Source organism: Pararge aegeria, chromosome 9, assembly GCF_905163445.1.
Source record: "Pararge aegeria chromosome 9, ilParAegt1.1, whole genome shotgun sequence".
Taxonomy (NCBI): domain Eukaryota; kingdom Metazoa; phylum Arthropoda; class Insecta; order Lepidoptera; family Nymphalidae; genus Pararge; species Pararge aegeria.
Genome location: NC_053188.1, coordinates 2,995,873 through 3,023,770, shown reverse-complemented (window position 1 = coordinate 3,023,770; position 27,898 = coordinate 2,995,873). Strand labels below are relative to the sequence as shown.

The 27,898-nt window shown below is 35.9% G+C and overlaps 1 protein-coding gene across 1 annotated transcript; it reads right to left on the bottom strand.

The window, feature by feature from the left end:
* Positions 1 to 541: 541 nt before the first annotated feature.
* On the bottom strand, positions 542 to 27,590 carry LOC120626431 (membrane alanyl aminopeptidase-like). The gene is made up of 15 exons (XM_039893956.1): positions 27,262 to 27,590; positions 23,563 to 24,018; positions 21,290 to 21,445; positions 19,136 to 19,426; positions 18,079 to 18,259; positions 15,059 to 15,336; positions 14,043 to 14,220; positions 11,635 to 11,812; positions 10,308 to 10,411; positions 9,506 to 9,697; positions 8,671 to 8,855; positions 7,718 to 7,897; positions 3,058 to 3,204; positions 2,627 to 2,705; positions 542 to 764 (listed from the first exon to the last, which is right to left on the bottom strand). The coding sequence occupies exons 1-15, from the start codon at positions 27,588 to 27,590 to the stop codon at positions 543 to 545; spliced, it is 3,156 nt and encodes a 1,051-aa protein (XP_039749890.1). The 3' UTR covers position 542.
* Between the last annotated feature and the right edge of the window lie 308 nt (positions 27,591 to 27,898).

The following is a 27,898-nucleotide window of genomic DNA, read 5'->3' as shown; positions in this document are numbered from 1 at the left end:
TTTAAATATTTAAACATAGCAATCAAATTAATATCTAGACTACATTAAAGTTGATATTTGAATAAACATAAAACCTAATAACTTACAAATATAACAGGATTAATAACTTATTTTTTAAATTAAAGTTGTTAATAATAATATAAAATTGGAATAATTAATATCATACATGATTTTGAAATTAAACTTAAAAATTATAATAATTATGCTACAAAAATACTAATAATATAAAACAATTAAAAAATAATAAAATGTGTGTTAAAGTCCCGCGAACACTCCGATTTATTCTAAAAATATAATATTACTATCATAATTAAATATTTAACTAAGTATAATAATTTTCTAGACTATAATATTTTAATAATTATTAGAAGCGATTTTTCGATAAAAAGCCCGATTTTAGTCTACTTTAATATACTTGCCCGCTGCGGTGGTTTCGAGGACGTTTTAGATTTTATTTAGTTTAAAATAGTTTATTTTAGGTTATATTTATGTTTTAAAGAAACAATATTAAAATAATAAAGTTTTTCCTTCCTATATACTTACTACTGTTGATTATATAATGCAATAATCATTGCTAAACATAACGATGTAGTGGATACAAATACCGTTGATGCATCGTTCATATCGATCCATTCGTATATGTCTTCCAAATTGTTGTTGGCCCAAGCTATATTTTCGTTGATACGATCTCTCGCCCTTTGCGCGGCGAGCATTGAGTCGTCCAGATTGCTGATACTGTTCTGCGAATTCACCCAATTGATGAACTGAAAATATAATTTAATTTAGGATCCTCTCCTTTTTCAGAGGGTGTCGTACGAGGTGACCTAGGGAATATAACAGAGAATGGGCAGCGTCTTCTGTGCTATTACTACCATGTACTCCTATAACCCTAGAGTGGTTATTATGGGCATATTTTGAATCATCATCAACATCATCATATCAACCCATTCTCGGCCCACTACAGGGCACGGGTCTCCTCCCACAATGTGAAGGAGTTAGGCCATAGTCTACCACGCTGGCCCAGTGCGCATTGGTGGACTTCATACACCTTTGATAACATTATGGAGATCTCTCAGGCATGCAGGTTTCCTCACGATGTTTTCCTTCACCGTTGAAGCAAGTGATAATGTAATAGTATTGAATGTATATGTATTTGCAGTCGTGCATTCTTAAAAAGGTATATTATTAATTTCGGTATCGGCGGTATGACAAGTGTAGTTTAGTGGTAAGGCAATGATTTCTAGAGAGTCGCAGAGTGCATTTAAATTTTCCAAAGTGCAACAAACCATAGACAAGAGTCAAAGACTGGTATTTTTTTTTTTATTATTTATTATTATTGTTATTACCGGAAAACACGAATAAAATTACATTTTGTAAAAATGAATCCTAGCTAAATTGATTTAACGCCCCCGAAACCCCCTGTTTACTAAATTTCATGAAAATCGTTTGAGTCGATTCCGAGATTCCAATTATATATTATAAGAATTGCTCGTTTAAAGATATAAGATAAGATTAAACAATATTAAACATTCAACTTCACTTCTTAACAGGGCAGTATAATGAAAATATAATAATTTATAAGAAATTTCGCAAAACACTATTTCTTTTGTGAGACTTCGACTGTGGCTGGATACCACCCTACTGACAAAGACGGGACGCCAAGCGACTTAGCGTTACGGTACGATGTCGCATAGTTTTTAATATATACCAGCCTAACAGGTCAACTCGTTACCATCTTAGACAGCAGCGTCGCTTACCACCAGGTGACATTGCAGTTAATGTAGCCCTTAACTGCAATGTCATTTGTAGTAGAATAAAAAAAAACTTCGAAGTTATATCGTCCGGAATATAAATTAATTTCGTTTATATTGATAATTTAAGACGCTTGGTCAACATTAAAATGCACAAATATAACTGATTCACCAATGAAAACTACTAAATAAAATTATACTTATATATATATACGTTATACGCAGTATAACGTGTACATTGATGCAATTGAAAGGATTTATAATAAATTTCTGCGTTATATTAAACTTCGTAATTTATTATGTGATCACAGTATATCTGCAACTGAAATTACTTTAGAAAAAAGACGCGATTTAAGAGATCAAATGTTGTTATATAAAATAATACATAATTTAGTTGACTCCCCACTTCTTCTAAGTAATATCGATTTTGCTTGTCGTAGGTTAAATGCAAGGCGTAAACCTCCCTTTGCGTGGGCTAGATGGAAGACAAGGTATTCGGCAAATAACTTTTTATCTCGTGCGTGCAATGCAACAACAAATATTGTGAGACGGACATTTTTCATGTCAAAATTGGCACGTTTAGAAAATTTATTTTGACAAAATAAGTACTATAGCTTTAAAGTTTTTGTTTTTCATTTTTGTTTTACTTACATTATTATTATTTTTTCTTTTTTTTTGTATAATAATTGCTTGCTAGGTACTTACTCCTAAGTAATTGTGGTTAATGTTATCGTGTTATATGTATAACCAAGTTGTGGAAACTTTATTGGTCTATGTGATACAAAAATACGGCATTACTTTTATGTATAATTATACTGTTTGTTTCCCTTGAAAAGCTAATAAATAAATAATAAATAAATAAATAAAATACTTACATCGGTGGCTTGGCCTCCATCAATAATGTTTTCCGCCATTATAAAAATCACCTCCTCAAGTTTTTCAGGACCGCCGTACCTAAAAACCAAAAAGTATTTCTTGGAGTATTCGTACAAAGTACCTATTAAATTTTATGTTTGAAAATATCAATAATACTGCTATAAATTACAACTGGTTGGACAGTGAAGCTGCTTTCTTTCTTTCGTAGTTCATGGTTGTGGGTTCGATTCCTACAACTGGATAATGTTTGTGTGACGAACATAACATTTTTTCAGTGTTCATCTGTATATAATAAGAATTCAAAAAAAAAATGGTTTAGTGCATAATTCATTGTTTTTTTTAATTTGCTGTCATATATCGATGATAATTATATGCTGTAGATTGCAGTCAAGGGCTAACTTGTAGTGGAATAAATTTAAAAAATACTTACATGTTTCGTATCGCCTCAGTTTGTCTGGTAAGGAATTGGAGAGCCCTTCGTGAATTCTCGAAACTCGATGATGCTACGGCTGCGAAGATCTTCGACCGCTCTTCCACTACATACGGGCTGTCATCGGAAACCGTTTCCGAAAGCAACCTGAGTATAACGACAAGCAAATGAATAAAAACGCTTTCTACCCTGACAAAAACTCGACAAGTGCCAAGAACCTATAAAATATGTTATATTTTTGTTTCAATAAATAAATCAGTATATAAAAATGTTATGTTGGTTTTTGTACGCTTCAAAAACTCAAAAAGTACTGCACCGATCGAGCTGATTTTTTAGCATGATATATACGTATAATCCGCATCAAGGATTGTTTTTATTTACTTTTTGCATTAGTCACAAAAATGTATGTATGGCAAAAATTAACTTATATGTAATGTATTCTTTGTTTTTCTTTCGAATTTCTCAACCATTCCATAAAAATGTGCCAAAGCGAAGCGTGGCAGGGTACAACTAGTAAAAAATAAATTGCAAGATGATTCTACTGAAATGACAGACGATTAGTTAAGAACTACATTGAAATGCCAGACTAAAAACATAGATCTTTGTCTGTTTTTTTATGTTCCTTTTTCAAAACAATGTACTTATTTACCTACTACATACTTATATATGTAATTTTGATAGATGGCTATGCCTGAGAATTTCATATGTGACATAGTAATATGATATGATTAAACAAATTAAAATAGGAAGTTGTACCACAAATGACAAGCGTAATCCTGGCGCTTCTGGTATACATATTTTAATAGAATCGACTTGTAGGGACTGTGGCATATTCTACTAACAACGATATTTTTCTTTCTTTATAAATGTTTAAATGGTTTAAAATACCTTCATATTGGCATGACACATCAAAGATGAGAAGACTATTAATAACACTGGTCTGCAATGAAATCCTCCTTTAAAATTTTTTGACATAAATATGACGATTCAAATGTTCTGAACCTATCCCCGTTGGCCGATTTTTTCCATCACGTCTAGGTTTTTTTCTATGATTTTTTTTCAAATTTCAAAAATTTGGGGTTTTATTTATGTTTTTTGCGCGTCAATGTTACAAATAGTGTATATACAAACAGTGTATGTTCAAAATAAGATTTAGCGAGTTGTAAGAGAAAGAAGGGAAGTGCCGAAGGTGATTTTTATGGTAGTACATACGCGCATGCGCAGTATTCGCTGTGGCTCCACAACAGTTGAGTGAAAACTTATCTCTTAATTGTTTACGTTTTATATCAAATATTTTGGAAAGTTTTGCATGAAGTTCATGTTCCCTATATTGGTTTTGAGTATTTTATGTGTAGTTTATGTATTTTTTTATCAGCAGAAACAATAAATATAAAATAGCAGCAGCAATGCTTGCTGATTTCTGTTGGTCAATTCGCCGAGAAACTCCAATAGAAACAATGAAAAGGAAAAAACTACAAATTAACAAATTTTCTCACCATATAATGAGATAGCTGACCGATATTTGTTCATTTTGTGACTATAATTTAGGATTTTTGAATGTAAAACTTAGACTGTAATATTTATTCATTATATAATTGATGTTTTACTTAAATTATTTGTTAATGAAATAAATATTATATTGGAAATCTACATGTACTTAGTTGTATGTCAGATTCCGTGTTTAGAGCACAAAATATGAAGAATTCATGCATGAAAACAAAAAGGAGAAAAAAAAATATTTTTTTTTGCAGAACAGTGTAATTAAGTATTAATTTAAATATTTACAAAGTTACTCTCTATGTTAGTCTGTTTGTGTTCTTCTAATAGATAAACATTTCTTCTATTTTATGCTATTAACTAATAGAATTTTAAAGAAAATTAAAAAAAAAAAAAAAAAAAATTTTTTTGCAGAACAGTGTAATTAAGTATTAATTTAAATGTTTACAAAGTTACTCTCTATGTTAGTCTGTTTGTGTTCTTCTAATAGATAAACATTTCTTCTATTATATGCTATTAAGTAATAGAATTTCAGGGAAAATTAAAAAAAAAAAAAAATGATATTTTATAATTCATGCATATTATGACAGTCGGTATTTAAATATCTCTTTTTTCACGGTAAGTTTTTCTAGTTATTTTTAAACTTATCTCGTTGAAATAAATTCTTATGAATTATGTTAAAATAGCTGACCCCTAGACCCCCCCCCCCCCTAACTTCTGCTAGATCAAATCGGTTATAATCGGATTAAATATCTTTTAGCATTTCTATACCCGTAGTAACGTCTAAACGATAGGTCTAATTTGAATAGTTTAAAGAGAAATTATTATTTATTTGGATCTGATAGGAACGTCACCATCTTAAACGTACCCGTGTTTTGATTGACAAATTATAACAAAAAGCGGTTATTGTGTCCTAACAATTAGGCATTTAGCCTCCCAGACTTTTTTGTAGTATAATTATTACTTTAAACATGTCAATTCATCCATCCATACATCCATACATCCTTACTCACAAACTTTCGCATTTATAATATAAGTAGGATGGTACGCATGTATTCGATAGCTGTTATCTGTGAATAATTATGTCCTTAAGACAATATTTATCCAATCTTCATTAAAATTCCACGATACATGCTTGATAGTATACACTTTCAAATAAATAAAGAATTATTAAAATCGGTTCAAATTTAACGGAGATATGAAGTAAAATTGATAAATATTTTCATCTCATTTCCCGGGAGTTTATCGGGATAAAAAGTAGCCTATATGTTGACCCGAAATATCAGCTACCACTACACCAAATTTTATTTCAATCCGTTCAGTAGTTTTCACGTGATGCCCGGTCAGACACACAGACAGACAGACAGACAGACAAAAATTAAATAAAATCTGTTTTGGACTCAGTTTCGATTATAAAGCATCCGCCGGTCAAAATTTTCTAAATATATTAAATGTACAGAAATATTCCAGTTACAGCTTTATTATAAGTATAGATTTTGTGGAGTATTATTCTAAGCTAAAAAGAACAACAGAATTTTTTATAGCTTGGAAGCAGTTGAATGGACTTGTTGATGAGATTTTTATTACCATGGTAATAGGTTTTGCTCCGGATGGCCCTAGCAAAATGACCTCGCTGACGAACATGCTCTTTTGTCTTTTTATCACGATGCCGTAAAGTAATTTGAAAGAGTTTGTAAAGCTCTTAATAGCCAATTTTTTTAAAAGAAATTTAATGTAAACTAAGAACCTGGTATTTATAATTTCAAACATTGGTTACTAATTATCTTAACTGCCTCTTTGGTCCAGTGATTAGCATGCTCAACTACGGTTCGCTAGGTCAAAGGATACAATCCTGGGTCAGGCCAAAATATAACAAGTGTTGCAGTAATTTTATAAAGTTGGTAAATAATTAAAGTTTTGATAACTATAATATCATGTTGGCCAGATATTTTATTAAATTGATCAGCTTTATTACAAATACGCTAATAATTATTATTTAAATAATAAATAATTTTCAAGAAACAATTAAATTATATTTGATTAACAACTAATGTTCATGACATTGAGTTGGTGGGTATTCCGATACAAATATGACTGCATTATCGATACACTTCAGTCCTACATGGACTCGACCGATGCAAAGTTACCTCCCGGTATCTTAGTCATTTATCATAAGGTATTGTGTATTTTATATTATAGAATTTTCTGTGCCAGTTCAGAGTTACGAAATTGGCATTGCAGCAATGCTCTGAAACCGTCTGTCCTATGATTGATGATTCCTGTGTTTAGCAGTAGAACGGTAATGATGTGGATGACGCTGATGATAACTATTATAAATTCAATCTGGTTAGAAGATCTGGTCATCATCATCATCAATTCAACCAATTGACGTCCACTGCTGGACCGAGGTCCACAAACCACGGTCTGCCCACCTCGTTGGGGGCCGACCTACGCTTCGTTTACCGACGCGGGATCGCCATTCAAACACCTTAAAACCCAAAGTCCATCGGTTCTCCGAGCTATGTGCCCTGCCCATTGCCAATTCAGCTTCGCGACACTAGCTATGTCGGTAACTCTAGTTCTTCTACGAATATCCTCATTTCTGATTTGATCACGTAGAGATAATGCTAGCATAGCTTTCTCTATCGCCCGCTGAGTAACTCTGGGCCTTCTATGAGGCGCATAGTAAGCGACCACGTTTCGGATCCGTAAGTCGTCACGGGCAACACGCACAGTTAGAAGACTTTAGTCTTCAGGCACTAAGGGATTTTGGACTAGAAGATGTCACAAAGTTACCCAAACGCATTTGAGTTGGATTCGGCGGTTCCCCTCTTTCTCGAAATTGGACCTACCTAACTGGATTGTGTGTCCTTGGTATATGAACTCGTCTACAATTTCGATTGCGTCCAATAATTACTAGGTGGAGCGGAACATGACAGTTAGACATAATTTTCGCCTTGCTTACATTCATACTAAGGCCCACCTTTTGAGAAACTCTGCTGAGGTCATTGTGCATCGCATCAAGGGCTCCCAGAGTCTCTGCCATTATAACTGTATTGTCAGCAAACCGAAGTTTCGACAGACGATGTAGTCATAGAAGATCTGGTGGTATGTCGTAGATAATAAGGTAAGAAAAATAGAAGTGGAGGTTATTTGAGCTTACGCTTGAATGAATGCAGCGTCTTCGGAACAGGCAAGTGACTCCAAAATAACCAGGCGCTCATATCTTGACTGCAGTTCATCCAAATGTCTTCTGAGAGCTTGTACAACGTCATCGTCGTCGTCCTCCCTTACCATGGTGCAATACACAGCCGGTCTTATCTCTGGCGGAATGTTTGGATTCCTGCAAACAATTGTTTAATGAACCAGTAACACTAGACCGCAAAACTAAACATAATACAAGAATAAAATTATTTTCTATATAACTCTTCTTCAATAGTTCATCAATATTATTCGTATAAAAGATGCAGATTATTTTTTTTTACTTTTACGTTACCAATATCCATCGTTAAGCAAAGATAATTCTCAGAGTTCTCACGGGATTCGAAAAAAAAAGAGCAACAGCTCGTATTATCATCAATAGCCTATTCAACAACTGTTCACTGCTGGAGTTAACTTTAAAGGCCTCTCCTGACTTTACATCTGAGGATGAATCGGTTTCGGAGCGAAATGTGCGTAGAGGTTACATTGCCGAAGATCTGTTTGGTGTGGAGTATAAAAATTGGAGAGATTATAAATTACACCATACAGATTCTCCAGCTTCTCGCGGAAGAAAGAAAATTAAGCTTCATTTTCATAATATTTCATGGATTTCCGCAAAGTAACGCCTGCTTCTATCCAACACTTGAGGCGTAGGTGTTGCCGGTGTAGTCATAGGTCTTATGTGCCTATGACTACACCGGCAACCATGCTTCAGACCAAAACACAGCATTACAAACAATGCTGATCAGTGGAAGAAATAAGTATGGCGACAACACTTTCCCAGACGAGCTCTGTCACAAAATTATGTTGTTTACCCTTAATTGCCTCGTATGAAACCGGCGGGAAGGGAAGTGTGGTGATATCTTGAAATTCTAATCTGCTATCATCATAGGGCTCGGTAAAATATAAACTTACACTTCTCCTTCATTGTCTGGGTCGTAAAACATGTCAACTGCGACAGCGATACAAGGTTCGTAGCCAACTTTGCACGCATGCTCCATCACTAGGCCTCGCGTCAGGGATACCATCGCAGGCTCCACACCATCCGGTTCGAAACCAATTTCTTCTTCCATTGTGACAATCGTTCTTCGGATCATCCTCTAAAATACATATTACATTTTAGAAAAAATATAAAAATTTAATAGGGATAATTCTTACGCGCTATTAAATGAGGTGACTTTTTAACATTTCACTAAAACTGAGAATTAACTTGTTGCTTGTGCCCATTCTCCGACATATTACCTTAGTCGCCTCGTACGAGGAGGGTTGGTGACAACTGTATTTTGATCTCACCACACAGTAACGGCTGTACATCAATGTTTTTAACTCATAAAATATTCATCCTAATGAAAAATAAATTATAAAATAGTGTATTGGGTTTAAGTAGTGACTAATTATGTAATTCTAAGATACTCCTATATTTTATATAAATTTATATTCAAATATTGTACGCCAGGAGTGCAAGGTCGACCCTGTGTTCTGAGTCTAAGGCCGATTCCCGCAACTGGAATCCACAACTGTTTGTGTGATGTGCATGAATGTTTTTCAGTGTCTGTGGGTTTATCTGTATATCATTAGTATTTATGTGTATTATATTCATAAAAATATTCGTCTGCTGTCTTAGTACTCATAACACAAGCGCTCACTATGGGGCTAGATGGCGATGTGTGTATTGTCAAAGTACATTTATTTTTGTTTATATAATTTTTTTTTCACGATCAACAAAATAAATAAATATTTATCACCATACCAGGTAAATATTCTCGTCATGTTCATCGTTATCCACAAATGGTACGAGGCGTTTCCTGATGAATTCCATGTTCCTTACGAAGGCTTTCCAAACAGCATATTCTGTTTCTAGCTCCGTTGTAAGGGCGATTTCTAATGCTATATCGTAATCAATTCTGCCAGCTCGGGCCAAGATTAAGGAGTCATCAAGAAGCTGCAAATAAACGAGGTGTTCAGAATAACGGCGTTATTAAGAGGTGGTGACGACCCTCTCCCCTTTTTTTAAATGCCTGACGCTTTTCACTCCGTTGAAGAAAACGTAAAGGTTATGTGGGGCTTGTACCCACTAGAACTAACCTACAAGTGAGAGTACGGGATTCACTTGTATTTTGACCATCCTATGTATGGCGGGTTGCATCCTCAGCAGCCTGTTTGCTACCGAATTCTCCAGGAAGGTGCGTGAAGTACACAGCACGCTGCCTTCTCAGACCTGTCATTTGTTGGATGAAAAACTTATGACAAACCCCCTGGCATATTGGTGAGTGAATGGGTGTTTTCAAGATAGATTCGACTCAGCTACATGATACTTTTATTATAAGAGAAAATACTGATAAAATAAAAAAAATGCACAACGATCGCCAAACCTCGTTTCGAAGATCGATTCGTAAGCGTTAATGATTATGTATAAACTATGCTTAAATTTGAAGCACCGAATAACATGTTATGGCCTGGTGGAGACTGGGCAAACCAGTCGTTTGCGCTTCTTGAGCAATGTTGTTCAAGTCGGTAACTAGATGGGCCAAAATGTTTTGAGTTTTACTTACGGTAGCACGATTAAGTGGGTGGATTTCTTCTCTGGACTCTTCATCTGACAGGGCTCCAATGAGTCTCTCCCATAAGCCGTGATCGTAATTAACGCGATAGTAACCTATAAAATGTAAGTTAAATTTCATAATTTGTAATTTACCTTTCGTAAAAACTGCATTTAAATTATCGTATTCAAACCAGAATTAAAAAACGACGGTGTCTGTGGCGTAGCTCCCGAACCGATGACCTGATTTTTTTTTGGTGGAAACGTTAATTAGTCTGAAATGTTCTTCGCTTTGTTTGATAGAAATCGATCAAACATGACCGTCGCCACAAAATGGCGGTTTTCATAGTCAAGATGTTCTTGCAAAACAAACTTCTGTATCCACCATAATGAATCGAACCATTTGATTAAATCATCATCATCATCATCATTATGAAACTATAACAACCTACTACAGGGCACGGGATTCCTCAAAGAACGAAAAGAAATCTTTGAGAACTTTGTGGAGTCATGCAGATTTCCTCAAGATATTTCCAATAACCATCAAGGCATGTGATATTTCAAATTTCTCAAATTTAAAACGCACATTACTCTGAACATTAAAGGTGCATCCGGGGTTCAATCTCGGTCCCCAAAATGAGGCTGAAGTATCAACCATTAGTCTATCGTCGCTCATTTTTCGGAGACATGTGCGTTTATTCAAACAATTAAATATCGTATGCTTTAATGATGAAGGTAAACATCGTGAGATAACCTTCATGCCTGAGAGTTCTCTATAATGTTCTCTGGGGTGTGTGAAGTCTACCAATCGGAACAAGGCAGCGTGGTGGACCACGGCTTAAACTGTTCTAATTCTGAGGAGACGTGTACCCTATAGTGGACCGGTAATCGGTTGAAGATGATCTTGACGATGCCTTGGTCATGGCTAGTTACCACACCTACCGACGCGCCCCCAAGCGATTTAGTTTTCCGGTGCGATGTCGCGTGGAAACCGATTAGAGGGTATAACTACCGTACTCCCTAACAGGTTAGCCCGCTACAATCTTAGACTGCATCATCACTTACAACCAGCTAGAGACAAAAAATATAATAATAATAATATTAACGTGTTCACCTGCACGGAATACGTAAAAGGAGAAGTTTACCCTCGTTTAGTATTACACATATATTATCTGGATATTATTTCCACTATGGGCCAGTGCTCTGAGAATTGATAAAGCTGTGGGAGAAGATACATTTCATCCTTTCCCCGGGGAGATAATTCTCTCCTGTCAAGGGCTAACCTGTAGTAAAATGAAAACAATAAAACAAACGATTATCCAGAGTTATGTTCAACCTACCTTGCCCTTGGATATTGAATATGATCCATTCATCGTCTTCCAGAGGCACATCTAACAGTAGATTGGTCTCCAGCATTTGCCTTGGGAATACGTCATCGAAATGTGGGTTGGAACTCGTTGTAAACGTTAACGGTATGTTATAGTTGATTTCGGGTATCGCTGTGAAACCAAAACGCCTCTGAAAAAAATAATAATTTTGTGTTATATTTGTTGATATTTAAAATAATATATCGTATTATCAAAATTAAACTTAATTTGCTATACTCCGCGAAAAGCAGGAGAATCTGTGTGGTGTAATTTATAATTTCTTCAATCCTTATACTCCACACCACACAGATCCTCGGCAATACCCCCTCATCTGGATCTGTGTGGTGTGGAGGATAAGGATTGAAGAAATTATAAATTACACCACACAGATTCTCCTGCTTTTCGCGGAGTATAGCAAATTAAGCTTAATTTTGATAATATATCATGGATTTTCGCAAAGTAACGCCTGCTTCTATACAATAATATATCGGTTTCTTTGTTATATTAGTAGCTGTGCAATTCATTTCTTTTTAAATCCCGCGTTTGCTTTCATTTAATTTTAAGTCCCGCGTTTGGGTTTCATTTCTTTTTCATTAACTCTTAGGCAACCCAAAGTCAAAGTCAAAGTCAAAAATATCTTTATTCAAGGCCCATAGGTGGCACTTTTGATGCGCACATAAGAATTACACGGTAGTGATATGATGGCCATAACCACATTCGTAAACTTAAAACTAAAGCTACGAGGGTGCCCGCCTAGCGACGCGAGACGGTACGCCTTACACGTGTTTACCTTTGCCAACTGACTTACTCGGCAAAGTGAAGGTAATGTGCAAACAAATGTGGCACGAGTATTTCAATGAACGGTCACTAACGAAGGGTATTTGGTACAAAACCTTACAGAGTGAGCCTCTTCGACATCCATGGTTTGAGAAAATGGCAAGAAGATATGTGGTCGCACTATTACGGCTGCGGTCTGGTCACATTCCGTCGAAGAAGTTTACACATTTAATGGGTATATCTGACTCCCCGAACTGTCCTGATTGTGGAGTTATTGACGACATCCAACATGTTTTGACGGAGTGTGAACGGAACGCCGTGGAACGACAACAAATTTTTAATCAATCTTTGCAGGTAGGTTTGTGCAATAGCATCTTGGCCTTCCCGTTATCAAAGCAGGCGGAGATGCTATGCACACTATTATTTAGTGTACATTATTGTGATTAAATTAGAATAATATCATAGATTATAGGTTTAAAATTAATTACGGGAGCGACATAATCACAAAGTGATAAAGCCCCCTTGAAAATAATAAAGATTAAAAAAAATAAAATAAAAAAGCTACGAGGGTTCCAAACGCGTCCTGGTCTAAGAAGAAGCCACATTGTAAGCCACAAAATTTTGATTAAATTAGTTACCAATTTTATGTCCGACACTAGAACTACTAAAGACTAATGTATCAAAATATCTGCGATTAGAAACTTCTCTTCGTAACAGAATATAATATTTTTAATTCCATTCATTTTTTTACAATTATGTATAAATATAATCCATGGGAATACTTAGATATTCTTTTAAAGAAAAAAAAATGATATTCTGATAAAACTGGCAGTAATTAAGGTTTACAACAATAAACACAAAAAAAATGAAATTGGTGTCCACATATTTTGAGGGATTAGACTTACCAATATTCAAATATTGTATATTAATAGAAGCGCAACTTCATATTCAACATAGATCAATTACACTACTAAAAAGCAAGAAATAAATATTTTCTGCAACATTTTTATGTCGGTACCAAGTAAAATGAACTAAATTACTAGATATTTTCCTTGCGACATTTTTTTTGGCCCCGACTTAAAAAGGTAATATGTATTTCTTGTTTTAAGTTGTTTTACGAAGTCGGTTATTTTTTGGTCAAAATTTTTTTAACTATTTATTTTATGTGCTATGCTATCTGCTTGTTGACTACCTTTCTAACGTTGTCTACGGGAGCTATGGTGGCCCAACTATTCATCTTTGGAAGTTGGTTGAATAGTAAATTTTTGTGAACACTTCGTTAGCGCGATGCAGGCCATCTTTGTGGCGCCATCTCGTTTGGTTATGTGGAGACCACTACCATTGAAATAATTTATTTATTTATTTATTTATTAGGTTCACCAGCAGATTATACACTGAAACAAGCTTAGGAACTACAAAATTGAGAAACATAAAGTTGTAGTGTAAACCCAATTACTGGCAAACCGGCATGCGTATCTGAAAAAACAAACACACAAGTGCGGGTTCGCAAGTTTACAATAATATTATTGTTGTAACGAAGGAAACACTGTAAGATGAAGTTAAGTTAAGTTAAATAAGCTATAATAAGAACAGTTTCCTATTACCTGTATTATATTAAGACCTCCTTGTCGTAATTCAACGGTGATGAGAGGGTAGCCACTGTTCTCCACCCATGGGCGGAGAAAGTCTTCTACCGAACCTATAAGACCGCTTCCCGCACCACCGCCATATCCGCTGTTCAGACCATCGTACAAGTTTCGTGTCGTCACCGATTGTGAAGATCTACCGGTAATGAATAAACATTAGACATGTGAGAAACATCACGTTCCGTTTGCGACGAGCAATGCTGGCCACTTTGGCAGCTCGTCTTGTGTGAAAAACTAAGCGTCGCGTCATCGGAAAAAATAAAAGCGAGGGCAGCCTTTTGAGGCGTGAGGAAATGCTGGTCTTCTCCGGCGCGATCCTGAGCCGAATAGTCCTTTCCAGACATTGAGTAAATACTTTCGGGTAAATACCTACCTGTGATGTTTTTTCTCGCAATTTTTATTTTTATTAAATAATATTATAATTTTAAAGTAGGTTTCATAGTAGAAGCTATATAAATATATACTAACTGCAAATTTTGTCACCAAGTTTCTAAGAAAAAGAATTGCTGATGACATAGTAAAACGTTCGTTAAAAAATAATATGAAAAAAAAAAACTGTTTTTTGTATGTATTGGAACGCTCAATCAATTGGTGGCACCCCTTTGTCGGTAGGGTGGTCTAACTAGCTGTGGCCAACGCCCACCAGACCAGAAAAAATTCCAAGCTTAAGATCAAGCATGGTTGCTCGCAGACCCGCCTTCTCTTATACATAGGGATTTTAGCACTGGAATATTACCTGGTTAATGCCCCGTCGGCCCAGTGGAGAGCAGATTCGATTGCAGATCACGAGCTCCTCGGTTCGATTCTCGGTTCGGGCTAATAAGTAAATATATTGGGTGAGAGCGAGAGAACTCTTTTCTCTCGCTCTCACACCTGTGTTTGCGCGCAAACTTTTGCACTATATCTCCGCATAGTCGGAAATTTATCTGGAAATCGGTCTGGGAAACCCATTTTTTAATGTCTATTGTACTAACCTGCTTCTTAAAAGTCCTTGTGCTGCTGATTGAACCAAATCAGTCTGTCGACTCAGCACCAGTCTTGTCATCCGTAACAACGCCGGCGCTTTCATTTTCAACAGTCCTAACGTATGTAGTCTTATTAAATTATCGTCGTATATGTTATTTCCCAATCTCAGAGGCTGGGCGCTTTGATACGAATCATATAGAAGACTCTCTTGTATAACATCGGTTGTAAATATAGTATTCATGTCTATAAGTGATACACCCTCTTCGTTATCAGGGGGAGTTTGAAACTGAAATAATATAACATTATTACAACATGCTACAAATGCTGAGAAGGTAAAGTATTATGTAAGGGGATATACATTCATCATTCTGAATTCGGCCGATTGACGTCCACTACTAGTCATAGGTCTTATGTAGCGTGTTACAAATCCACGTCCCCAGCGACTCGCTTGACATCGTCTGTCCACCTTGTTGGGGGCAGACCTACGCTTCGTTTTATTTTTATTTTTTTATTACACTACAAGTTAGCCCTTGACTGCAATCTCATCTGGTGGTAAGGGATGCAGTCTAAGATGGTAGCGTGCTAACCTGTTAGGGAGTATGGTAGTCATACTCCTAATCGGCAGTCTAAGATGGTAGTGGGCTAGCCTGTACCCTAAGTATTGTAGTCATACCCCTAATCGGTTTCTACGCAACATCGCAACGGAACACTTAATCGCTTAGCGGCACGTCTTTGTCAGTAGGGTGGTAACTAGCCACGGCCAAAGCCTCCCAACAGACAAAAACCTGTTTACCGGTGCGGGGTCGTCACTCCAGCGCCTTAATGTATGTTTCGGTATGCTATAATTTTTTTTATGGCACTACAACTTACAAGTTAGCACTTGACTGTAATCTCACCTGCTGGTAAGATTGCAGACAATGCGAGGTAACCTGTTAGGGGTAAGTCAGTCATATTTAACCCATACCGATAAACGGCGTTCCGAAATCGTAGGGCCAGCCACGGCCAGGCCAGATCAGTGAAAATTCAGAAATTAAAAATATCCAATTTGCTCCCGCCGGGAACGAACCCGATACCTCTCACTTAAGACCATAACAACCACCACTGCGCCAAGGAGGTTGTCAAAACCTTAAGGTGAATATGTCGATCTCTCAACATTGGAATCTGTATCTTATTACGGTTGAGTATTTTTATTATTAGCTTTTTATTAGCTTCACTTGTATGTGTGTAACCGACTTTTTTGGGCGCGATTTTGACCCACTTTAAACGGTCAGATTTCTTTCAAACTTTGTTATTTAATCGAAGCAATCAAATATTAATAACTTTAAGGCTGAAGGAAGACATAGGTTTAAAGACATTTATTCCCAAAAGAAACAGTTTCACTTAATGAAAAATTGGAATTGACATAAAGAAGTAGTAATTACACTATTAACAGCTTAAGCTGATAACAGATTTTGGTAGTAAATAATATAAAAACTGGCGCGTGGGCGACCTGGGCGGCCTGCTAAGCTTCTGGAGTGAGCTCGGCTGGCTGGAGTGACCCGGCGGGGAGCCGTACCACACTACGTACAACGGAAGGTTACGGCCCGACCAATACTGAGACAAGCCCAGGGAAAGAAGAAAAAGAAGGTGGCGCGTTTATAAAAAAATTGAACAATGCTTTTTTTCATCATCGTAAAAAAACCTGCAAAGTTCTCATAATTCTTTTAAAGGCGTGTGGAGTCTACCAATCCGCACTTGGCCTGGAAATAATGGATTACGGTATACGCCCTTCTCATTCTGCGAAAGGACTCGAGCATGTAGAATGTAGTAGGCAATGGTGATAGTGATGCTGATGATGACGTATGAATTATCGAGTGGTACAGATAACAATTTTTAGCCTGCCATCTAAAGGTAAGAGCTGGCGAAGACGCCATGTTGAAATGCCTTATCGGTATGTAAGTAAAATCAGATTATCTTTGACATGCTACGACAGATGATAAACAATATCAGATAGGTGAACAGTATAATAGAACTTCATAACCGAGTTTACGGAATTTTTTCTTTCCAAAAACGTACTTATCAAAATTATTATCAAAATTAAGCTTAATTTGCTCTACTCCGCGAAAAGCAGGAGAATCTGTGTGGTGTAATTTATAATTTCTTCAATCCTTATACTCCACACCAAACAGATCTTCAGCAATATACTTTCTACGCACGTTTCGCTCCAAAACCGGAGCATACTCAGATGTTGACTTTACAATGAATAATTATTGTTAAAATGAATGTTGTTGTCCTGCTTTTCGCGGAGTATAGCAAATTAAGCTTAATTTTGATAATATATCATGGATATCCAATAAAAACGTACTTAGTTATACTGTGTAAAAAATATATAATTTGCAATATATTGTAATGGATGGACGCGTTTGTTATGGTTTTTTTTTAAATCCCGTGGGAACCGTTTGTTGTTTATTTGGCATAAAAATTAGCATATGTTACTCTCCATCATTAAAACTAACTGATTATGCCAAAATTTAAGTTGATTGTTTGCTTAGTTTAGGCGTAAAGAAGGACAAACAAACAAATAAAGTCACTTTTGGATTTACGAGTATATTAAGGATGTCCTAAAGGCAGTGATAGAACGGTTGTCAATATTTTGTGGTGGCGGCCATTTTGGACAGATTTTCATCAAATATAGCTAAAAACACTCGCGACTAATTCACCTTGCTAACATAAAAACCTAAATCCGTTAAGCCGTTTGGGAGCTACGCTGCCATAGCATAAGTGTTTTTCAGTGTTTGGGTGTTTATATGTCTTTTCTAAGTATTTATGTATATATAATTCATAAAAATATTCATCAGTCATCTTAGTACCCATAACACAAGCTACGCTTACTTTGGGGCTTGGTGGCGATGTGTGTATTGTCGTAGTATATTTATTTATTTATTTATTTATAGCATACACACAAAACACACGTATATACGTACACACACACACACCTCAAACTTATAAACACCCTATCGTTTTTACGTTGGGGTTTAAAAATACTCACCTCCTTGGCAATTTCATAAGCAGCATAGCTGCCTAGACCTGCGATAACCCATTGGTCTCGCCAATTTTCAGGAAATATGACCCACCCAAACCACTGCCTCGCCATTCCTTCGGCTATTGTGACCAAGGCAGTCTTCCTTTGCTTTACAGCGTTGTTGTTTTCCATGAGGATATATGGTTCCCTAAAATCATAACATTTTGTTTGACTCTACAAAGGGAAGGCTAGAGTTTATGACGATTAGAAGTTTCTCCGTCCCCTGAAATAAACGTTCCACGACCGTGTAAATTGAAATTCCATGCAAAAGACCCATGTCCAGCAGTGGACGTTAATCGGTTGACATGACGATGATTTAAATTTTTTTTATTCCATTAAATGTTGACCCTTGATTGCAATCTCATCTGGTGGTAATGATGCAATCTAAGATGGTAGCGGGTGAACCTGTTAGGGAGTATGTCTGTTATATTAAACCCTAGTAAAACTACATGGTACTGAAACTTTTAAGCGGAACGTCTAATCTCGAAGTAACTACTAGCTATTCTTGAAGTAACTACTTCTACTTGATCAAATGCAAATGGATTGGTAATTGATGGCCAGCAAGCCAGCCACACAGAAATACGCCAGCTGATAGGTTTGCAAAACTAAAAAAAAAACCAAAAGCCTGTCCGAAGCCAAACTGTGGCTCATGCCGCGAATTAAGTTTTCAAACTCTTATGAAAATTAAGCTTAATTTGCTATACTCCGCGAAAAGCAGGAGAATCTTTATGGTGTAATTTATAATTTCTCCAATCCTTATACTCCACACCAAACAGACCTTCGGCAATGTACCCTCTACGCACGTGTCCCGCCGAAACCGGAGCATCCTCAGGAGATGCGAATGCGATGCGATCATTGGGAAGTCAACGTCTCGTGAAGATCTGTTTGGTGTTGAGTATAAGAATTGAAGAAATTATATATGACACTATACAGATTATCCTAGATTTCGCGGTGTATAGCAAATTAAGCTGAATTTTTATTAGAGTTTGAAGCATTAAGGAAAATCTTCGGCATAATAACTCACCAAATACACAAAGTGGACAGCCCGTACCAGTCTCGAGCTACATCTGGCACTGCTACCACATGCAGGGCACTATTCTGATCCATAGCTATCTGCGAATGATTCAGAGCTGTCCATGTGTTCAGCGCATTGTAGTATTCGTTAATAGCCACCGACGCTTGAGTCTCTTGATTTGTGATTCCTCTTCGTACGTAGAGTGACACCATGTTTGCAACGGGGTTAATAATGTTGTTCATATTATGCGCCACCATCGCCCATCGATGTACTGGCCCTTGTAAAGGTCTAAATGTTGTTCTAAAAGATAAAAAAGAAGCCTGAAGATTATTGAATCAAGTTATACGCTCAAATTTAATAGATAGATAGAAAAGTCTTTATTGCAAATGCAGAAAGAAAACAAGATTAATAAAATGTCGATTACCCGAGAGTCGCAGGTTCAAATCCTGTCGGTTCCGAAAATTTTTATATGCATTTTAAATTTATAAAATTTATAATTCCTCCAAGTGTAGGTAAAAACACTAATAAAAATAATAAAAATAAAAAAATGTGTATACAAAGGCGGCCTTATCGCTTGAAGTTTTCTCCTCCAGACTACCTTTGGTTGAAGAAACATGTTAAATACGGAAAACGGGATATTGCATAAATTAAAAATAAATAATTAATTTAATCAAAATAAACTTAATCAAAAGTATCAAAAAAAAACAAAATTCATTTATTTAAAGTAGCTCAGTTTATAAGCATTTTTAAAACGTTAAGTCAGTCTGTTAGTAGTGACTCTACCACCGGTTCGGAAAGCAGATTCTACTGAGAAGAACCGGCAAGAAACTCAGCAGATTACTCTTTTCAAAAATCATCGTATACTTCACTTACTCAGTGCCGGATAAACTACGTAGCAAGTGTAGCAATTGTTACGGGCCCCGTGCGAAAGAGGGCCCCGCATATTTAATACCACACATCTCTGCCTGACTGACTGACTGATACGCACACACAGTACACGCACACGCACACAGACATCGCCTTCACTACCCACAAAATTGAAACCTATAGATAGCAAATACGTATTGTATTTAAGATACGTATTGAGTATTGAATTGCATTTTTACTACTTTATACTTAAGAACCCATAGTAGATCAAGGGCTCTTTTAAATAATTTGTTACGGGCCCGCGCTTGCTTTATCAGGCACTGCACGTACTAATATAAAGATTAATTAATTATATATAAAGAAAAAAAGAAAGGAAAAATGAAAGTGGTGATTATTTTTAGTTTGTCCCTATATTTTGTGTACCTACCAACAATGTAACCAAAACCAATACCAATCTGCAAATAAACCATTTGATTTGATTTGATACAAAATTCAATTTACAACAAATCATCCACGTGACATTATATCTATCTTGGCTTGATGTTTCTTTTATTTTTTAAAATTTTGTAGTTTTTTTTTATTAAGAGAGAAATAGAAAATATTTATTAGAAATACTCAATACAACGAATCCTGACCCGTAAACTAGGAACTCCCATATCCCTGGGCCACTGCATTTCCATACAATAATAGAGAGAGTTAATATCTAAGTGCACTTTAACAAAGGAAACTTTACAAAGGTGTGTTGAGTTCTTTAACGGCTAAGTTAGAACAGCATGCTGACTAAAACACGTGTGTGTGTGTGTGTGTGTGTGTGTGTGTGTGTGTGTGTGTATGTATGTGTGTATGTGTATGTGTGTGTGTGTGTGTGTTTACTCTTATGATGTAATCAAAAATTCGTGGGAATTTTACCAATAAGTCCCTCTAAGGGAATTAACTAACAATCCCCTCAAGTAAGTAAGAATCCCGTCAATACTAATCGGTAGGTACGTCGGTTAAAGTTTGGAATTGGAATAGATCTTAGCATCGATAGGTTTTAATATCACAAACTCTAGATTATTTTCTTTAACAATTATATAACTCTTACTTTCCATCGTCTATTTACACAACTATGTTATCCCTTATAGCTATTAAGCGATAAGGCCGCCTCTTATATTCTACTTCTTTCTTCATGTTTTATTTTTATTTGATTTTTGGTTATGTTAATTATGTGGTATAAAAATAAAGAGTTAAATAATTTTAATAATACTATGTTAGAGAGTTAAAAAGAAAGTAACTTTTATGCAATTCGTTACTTACGTACTGTCTGGAACAAGCTGGGTATTCGACAATATTGTATCGAAACCCATGTCGTTGAAGGTAAATGACAGGCCAGTGGTTAGCAAATTGGGCTCGTCCATGCAGGGAAACACGCGCCTGGCGTTGTTTGGATGTAGGTTCATCGCGATATATTCACTGAAATACATAAAAATGTTAAAAATCTGATTACAAAATCACTTATTTACCTTAAAAACACTCAAAATACAATCGTATGCAATATAAACTAATATAATCGCATACTAATATAATGAATGCTTGTTTGCGTGTTTATTTGTTTGTTTATTTTTACTTTACTTCGCAAACAATGAACTTGATTTTGACGGAGAGTAAGATATGCTACCAGGAAAACATATGGTCCCAGCGGATTTCTCAGAAACGGTTCCCACGTGATGGTTACAAACGTAGTTGAAGAGCGAAGACAATAGCTAGTTTTCAATTAGAATAATAGCTGAACGTGAATTTACATGCGGTGAATACAGTCTTTTCTTGGCGCGTCGTGCGAATAAAGGCATGATTAAGAGCCCGGAATAGTTTTTGAAACATACTTTCTTATAGTAATATTTGACGAGTCTTGGAAAACATTGCCTATAAACAGAATTGCTCAGAAACATGACCTTCAATATATCGTCCTGTGACCATCAACTTGAGGCGTTGATATTTAGCGTCCTGTATCTGTAATTACGACGGTAACAACGCTTTCAGACTGGAACGCAGCCAAGCTGCTTGCTAGGCGGCAGAAATAAGCATGGTGTAAGTAGGAACTTCCCTAAGCTAGCTCGGTCACAAAAAGCTATGTAATCCAACAAAAAACAATTAATAATAAATAAATGTACTACGACATACTGACTATCTGTTCCCAAAATAAGCGTAGCTTATGGAATTTTGCACTATGATGACTGATGAATTTTTTTATGAATAAATACATATAATATACAGATCAGAGAGACCCAGACACTGAAAAAAATTGATTCATCACACAAACATTTTCCAGTTCGGGGAATCGAACCCACGGCCTTTATCTCAGAACGCAGGGCAGTCGCTGCCCACTGCGCCAACCGGCCGGGTTGTGACTGTTATTCGTATATAAATTTAATAATAGCCAGAATTTCTCTTTTATTTTATTTCTTAGTAGAAGTAGAAGTTTAACTTTTTTATTTACATCTTATCGTTCGGCATAATCCCAATTACACAATAATATATTTAATATTAACACATCCTTATATATTCTGAAATTATAACTGGCCATTTGTCATGAAACATATCCCGTCGTGCATTATTGCTCAAGAGTAATTAACCCAAAAATAAATTTAAATACCCCTCGACCCTTTTTAGCATTTGACCGAAGTACTCGTGTGTTCCTTAGACAAATAGGTGGATAATCGCGTTTGCACGTCCGGTTCTTAATATGGTGTTCTTATATTGAGACGTTGGTCGGAGGACCATCGTCTTTGTTTAATGAAATTTGTTTGGGATTTGTTTTATGAAATTCATAAAACAAACTTAATTTATAATAATCAAATAATTTAAATGAACATTGCAAATTCTATTACAGGCCGATAGTATAGCATATAAAATCAATTATTATTTATCGGTATACAAACCTAGATAGACAATTCCTAAAATGTAGTTATCTTTGACAACAGCGACCAATGAAGAAGTTATTTAAATTAAGTGTACAACATGATGGCCCATTTGATGGTATTTTTTATGGTGATAATAATTTGACGGCCCAAGCAGATGGCCTTGATGGTAAGTGAAAAACTGTCGCCAATAAACTGTGTCCATAAATTTGAGGCGTAAATGTTAAGCCTCGTGTGCCTGCGATTTCACAGGTAACCACGTCCTTCAGACCGAAACATAGCATTGTAATAATGCTACATGCCGGCAGAAATAAAAATGGCGACAATATTTCTCCGAACGAGGTCTGTAACAAAAAGTTCTGCTACGAGTTTTGTGTATTGTTGTACACAAACCTCCACGCTAAACTGAACTGACCGGCTTAAAGTATAGCAACTTCTGTGCTCTTTGAGGAAAAAAAATAAATCTATCGTTTTCCTAATATTCGCCATAGATAAGGATAGCACTACAAAATTCAATTTTCCATCGGATATTAGATTTCATTGATTTCGGGCGATAATATTCGATATTGATCCGTTCCATGTTCCGCGCGTTATTCGGTTCAATGAGAATATTATATTTACCATCGCATAAAATAAACAACTAAATGGTAATAGAAAAAGTAAACATCTTACTCGTCATCCAATTGCCCCAAAAATATGCCAGCACCATCATCGCCTAACGTTATTGTATACTCAATGACAACTATATAAGTAGCCGCTTGTGCTTGCTGCGGCCTAACTTCTAAAACGTTATTATTCACAAACGCCAATGCAGCATCCTGGAGATTGTCTATGGTCACCACACCAACTTGAACATTATTAATTTGGAGCCCTTCTACATTAAACTTCATCAAGTTTCCTATCGTTTGGTCAGTCAATCTTACATCCAAAATGGCTTTGCCGTGAATGATTCCATCTTCTCTTGTCAGTTCTATGTTATAGGTAAACACTGATTGACCGGGTCTAACATTATTTAGTCCTATGTCATTGCGGTTTTCATTTCTATTAGTAATGTTCTGCACGTCTGTTATTTTTTCTTCTATTGTCTCGTCGTGTACACTTAAAATGTCTACATCTTCAAAGGTTTCCCTATTGAATGGTATATACGCGTCATCTGTTATTGTCGTAGATTCAGGAGTCAAAGGAAGTGATCTCGAGGAAACGGAAACTATTAGAGAGAAAATTAAAAACAGGCACTTAGTCTTGGTCCGGGCCATTTTCCTTTAGCCCGGTCACTGCACTCAACTGAACATACGATCGAGATACTGAGATGTCTACACCCAAATGGGTCGAATACTCAAAGATGAGCGAACGTCGATACATTCATTTCAAGTTTAGATGAGATAAAAGAGTTGATACCGACGAGATAGTGATATGAGTACCATGAGTTTTAATACTAAGAGATTATTTATATCAAAATCATATATAGTTAAAAAACCGGGTTTATGGAATATTGGATAGAAGCACGCGTTAGTTTGCGAAATTCTATGATATATTGTGAAAATTAAGCTTAATTTGCTATATGGACCCTCTAAATTTAAAATGCATCCTCTAGATGTAAATGTACCCATTGTTGAAGACCTGTTTAGTGTGGAGTATAAGGATTGAAGAAATCATAAATTACACCATACAGATTCTCGTGCTTTTCGCGGAATACAGCAAATTTGTTATTTGTAGCTTAATTTTCATAATTTTATGGAATACTTTTATCGCAGGACAACCAATTGACGTAGTCCTATAAGAGGGTGCTTTTCAGTGTGCTTCACAATGTTTTTAAGAATTTTAACACCTATACCTCAGGTTGATTTACACAACGTGGCACGATGCTGGACGTGTTCCTTGCATGCCCTGCAAAGTGTTGCCCTGTTTATAGACAATGTTTCTCCACTTACCAACAGGTGGGCTATCCGTTTCTTCCGTTAATTATTATTATGATAGCAATAAATAATCTCCAGGTGACCACAATAGTTTTGTTTGTTGGCAAGTTAGTTTCCTGTGTCTTAAACGAGTATGTATGACACATACACTTTTGATTGACTCTATCTTAAGTGTTATCAATGGAGATATTATAAAAGTATTTTCAGATTGTTTAATAAAGTTTATTTTTCACTATCGATCACGATTTTATATGTTGCTAAATAGGGATGCATTCTATCAATCATCCTTAGCTTACTAATGTTGGCATTGGGCACAGATGGTTGATGATTTTAGAGCATACACCCACCAACCCAATCTCTTTAATTTCTACCAATATTTATATGATGGAAGATTTGTAATAATGGCTGATTGAAAGCTCACAATCCTTCGCAAAGAATTATTAACATCAGCTCTCACACAAAAAAGTTATTCCCGAGTAAATCAATACTTATAATAAAACAAGACGTCTCTCCCTAGCGCAGCGGTGAGCACTGTAGTTTTAAGTGGCAGGTCCACGGTTCGACCCCCGTGCAGGGCAATTTGGCAGAATATATTTAAGATTTTTCTGATCTGGTTTGGTGGGAGGCTTCGGCCCTAGCAAGAAACACCCTACCAACAAAGACGTGCCGTGATTCAGACTTCCAGTACGATCTCTCGTAGAAACCTATTAGGGGTAGTGATTTTATATAAATGCCATACCTCTATCAGGTAAAGGGATGGTAACGACTGCATTAACCCCTACAAATAGGCGAGATTGAACTGAACGATAAACTTGTAGTAAAAAAAAAAACTGTTGAGGTCCAATTCTCTACATTGAAGATATCAAATTTGATTTTGTAGGGACCTCTACAATTGATTATTAACCCAAAAATGTATTTTTTGTCTGTTTGACTGTCTGTCTCTATCTGCGCATCGCGCTAAAACAACTGAATGAATCATAATGAAACTTGGCATGATTTACTACAGAATACAAAGGCAACTGTTTATTTCGAAATCCAGCAGGGATGAAAGTTTTTTTTACACCGTTTTTACACCATAACTAAGTCAAATGTGAACCGATTTTGATTACTTATGGTGATTACTCGATAATTTTTGGCACTGCATAGTTTTGTTTTGCCTGAAATGCTTGCCTTCATACATGCACAAAAGCAATGCATACCCTAAAATTTTTGTATAACTCATGAAGGGGAAGGATTTTTCCATTTTATGCCATTTTGTGTGATGTGTGTATTGTCGTAGTATATTTATTTATTTATTTATTTATTCTTTCTTGATGCATACCCTGGTCAAAAAACCTGTGCACGCCACTGGTATAGTAGGGTAACTCCTCAGACTGGTTTAATTTTTAGCCCTTTTAATAGTTAACTTTTTGAATGAATGGATGAATGAAAACACCTTTATTGTACACCAAAGAAATAACAGTTACAGATATAAAAAATATCCAAAAACAGAGGGCAAGAGGGTACAATTTGGTATCCTTATCGCTACATAGTGACAACCTTTTGCATACGAGACAACTACAAGTTATATATATAGAGACAACTACAGTGCGATTTTTACTCTTCCTTACATTTACGATTATCGTTCAACGTGATTGATCGTGAAAACTGACAGATGCCAAATTCCCTTTCAAACTTTGGTCAACGTAAGCAACGCACATTTCTCAATTATTTGCAGTCAATAGTGAAACTGGAGCAGATTCCGTTCGGAAATTTGCAATTGGAAATGTTACGTGATTGGTTCCAAATAGTGGGTGACTGAAGTTCCAAGAGCAAGAATAGACGTTGTTGTCTTGTTCAGCTGTTTATTAAAATATGTTGGAAGAAGATGCATTGCTATCATTTTTAGCTATTCAACTTTATGATATTATCATAAAGCTGAACAAGTTTGCTTATACAGCGTGTAAATGAAAACCGAAATAATACTTCACATGCTTTAGAGATACATTATGTACTGTATCTGAGACTTACCAGTGAAACCGAAAACCTAACAGTTTTTGAGTAAACTGCTGCAATAGATTTTAAGTGAAAGATATCAGATACAGCCCTAACATCACAAAATAATTAAAATCACGTGCACTCCTGGCACTTCATAGGGTATGCGTGCCATAGAGTAGGTACTTTGCTCGTGTTGGTCTTTTATCTTCAATAGGGTTGTTGCTTTTTGCTTGCTTCTGCTTCTTTTGATTTAATATTATTACAGGATGATATCTTGTATTTGTGTGATGATTACAAAAAAAAGTTAGCTTTGGCGTACTTATTTACCTGGGGAAGGTTTTAGACTATGCTGTTGCCAGTAGTTTTCTCGGTTGAAACCGCAGAGCACAGCTAGTATTTAATTAAAAAATGATAATCTCCTCTTCTTTAAGTCCAAATATACATTAACCAATACATAAATTAATTAAATCATACTTACTCGTCAATATTTTCACCGCGATAAATTCCATTGCCAACAACATCCAAAAGACCAGTATATTCTATCCTAAATGTGTACAAAGTAGCGTTAATAGAAGGAATTATTATTAATACTCCATCGTCAGGCTCGGGATAGAAACGAGGACGAAGATTCGGTATGCCTCCAGCAACAGAGAATCGAATTGATTCTATTGTCAGATCGTCGATTTGAAAGACAATTGGATCGCCTATAGTAGTCTTATTGGTAATAGAAACGTGAATGGTTGCTGTGCCTTCGAAAGTACTTTCACATACTGGTCTTATTTCTATAATATATCTATCAACTACCATGCCTGGTCTTATGCTGCTTTGTACTTCTAGATTATCAACATTAGTTGTTATATCTTCATTTACTTGTCGTGTTTGTTCTGTTTTATTACGCTGCTTCTCGGAATCATTAAAAATATTGATTTGGTCTTTATATTGCGCAATAGGAATATTATTTGCAATCAAATCACTTTTTTGATCTTTATAATGTTCTTCAAGCACATTATAATAAATTTCAGAATCCACGTTTTTATTTATCATGTCAACATTTTCATTTGTAAAAAGAACACTATCAAATGCTGTAACAGATTCTTCACTCACTCTCACTCTAA

Coding starts and splice junctions, on each gene's coding strand:
- LOC120626431 (XM_039893956.1), bottom strand. CDS start 27,590: ATGGTAGTTGATAGATATATTATAGAAATAAGACCAGTATGTGAAAGT. Junction 19,427..21,289: donor CAGCTTGTTCCAGACAGTAC/GTAAGTAACGAA, acceptor TTTATCTTTTAG/AACAACATTTAGACCTTTAC. Junction 14,221..15,058: donor CAAGGACTTTTAAGAAGCAG/GTTAGTACAATA, acceptor CATTACCGGTAG/ATCTTCACAATCGGTGACGA.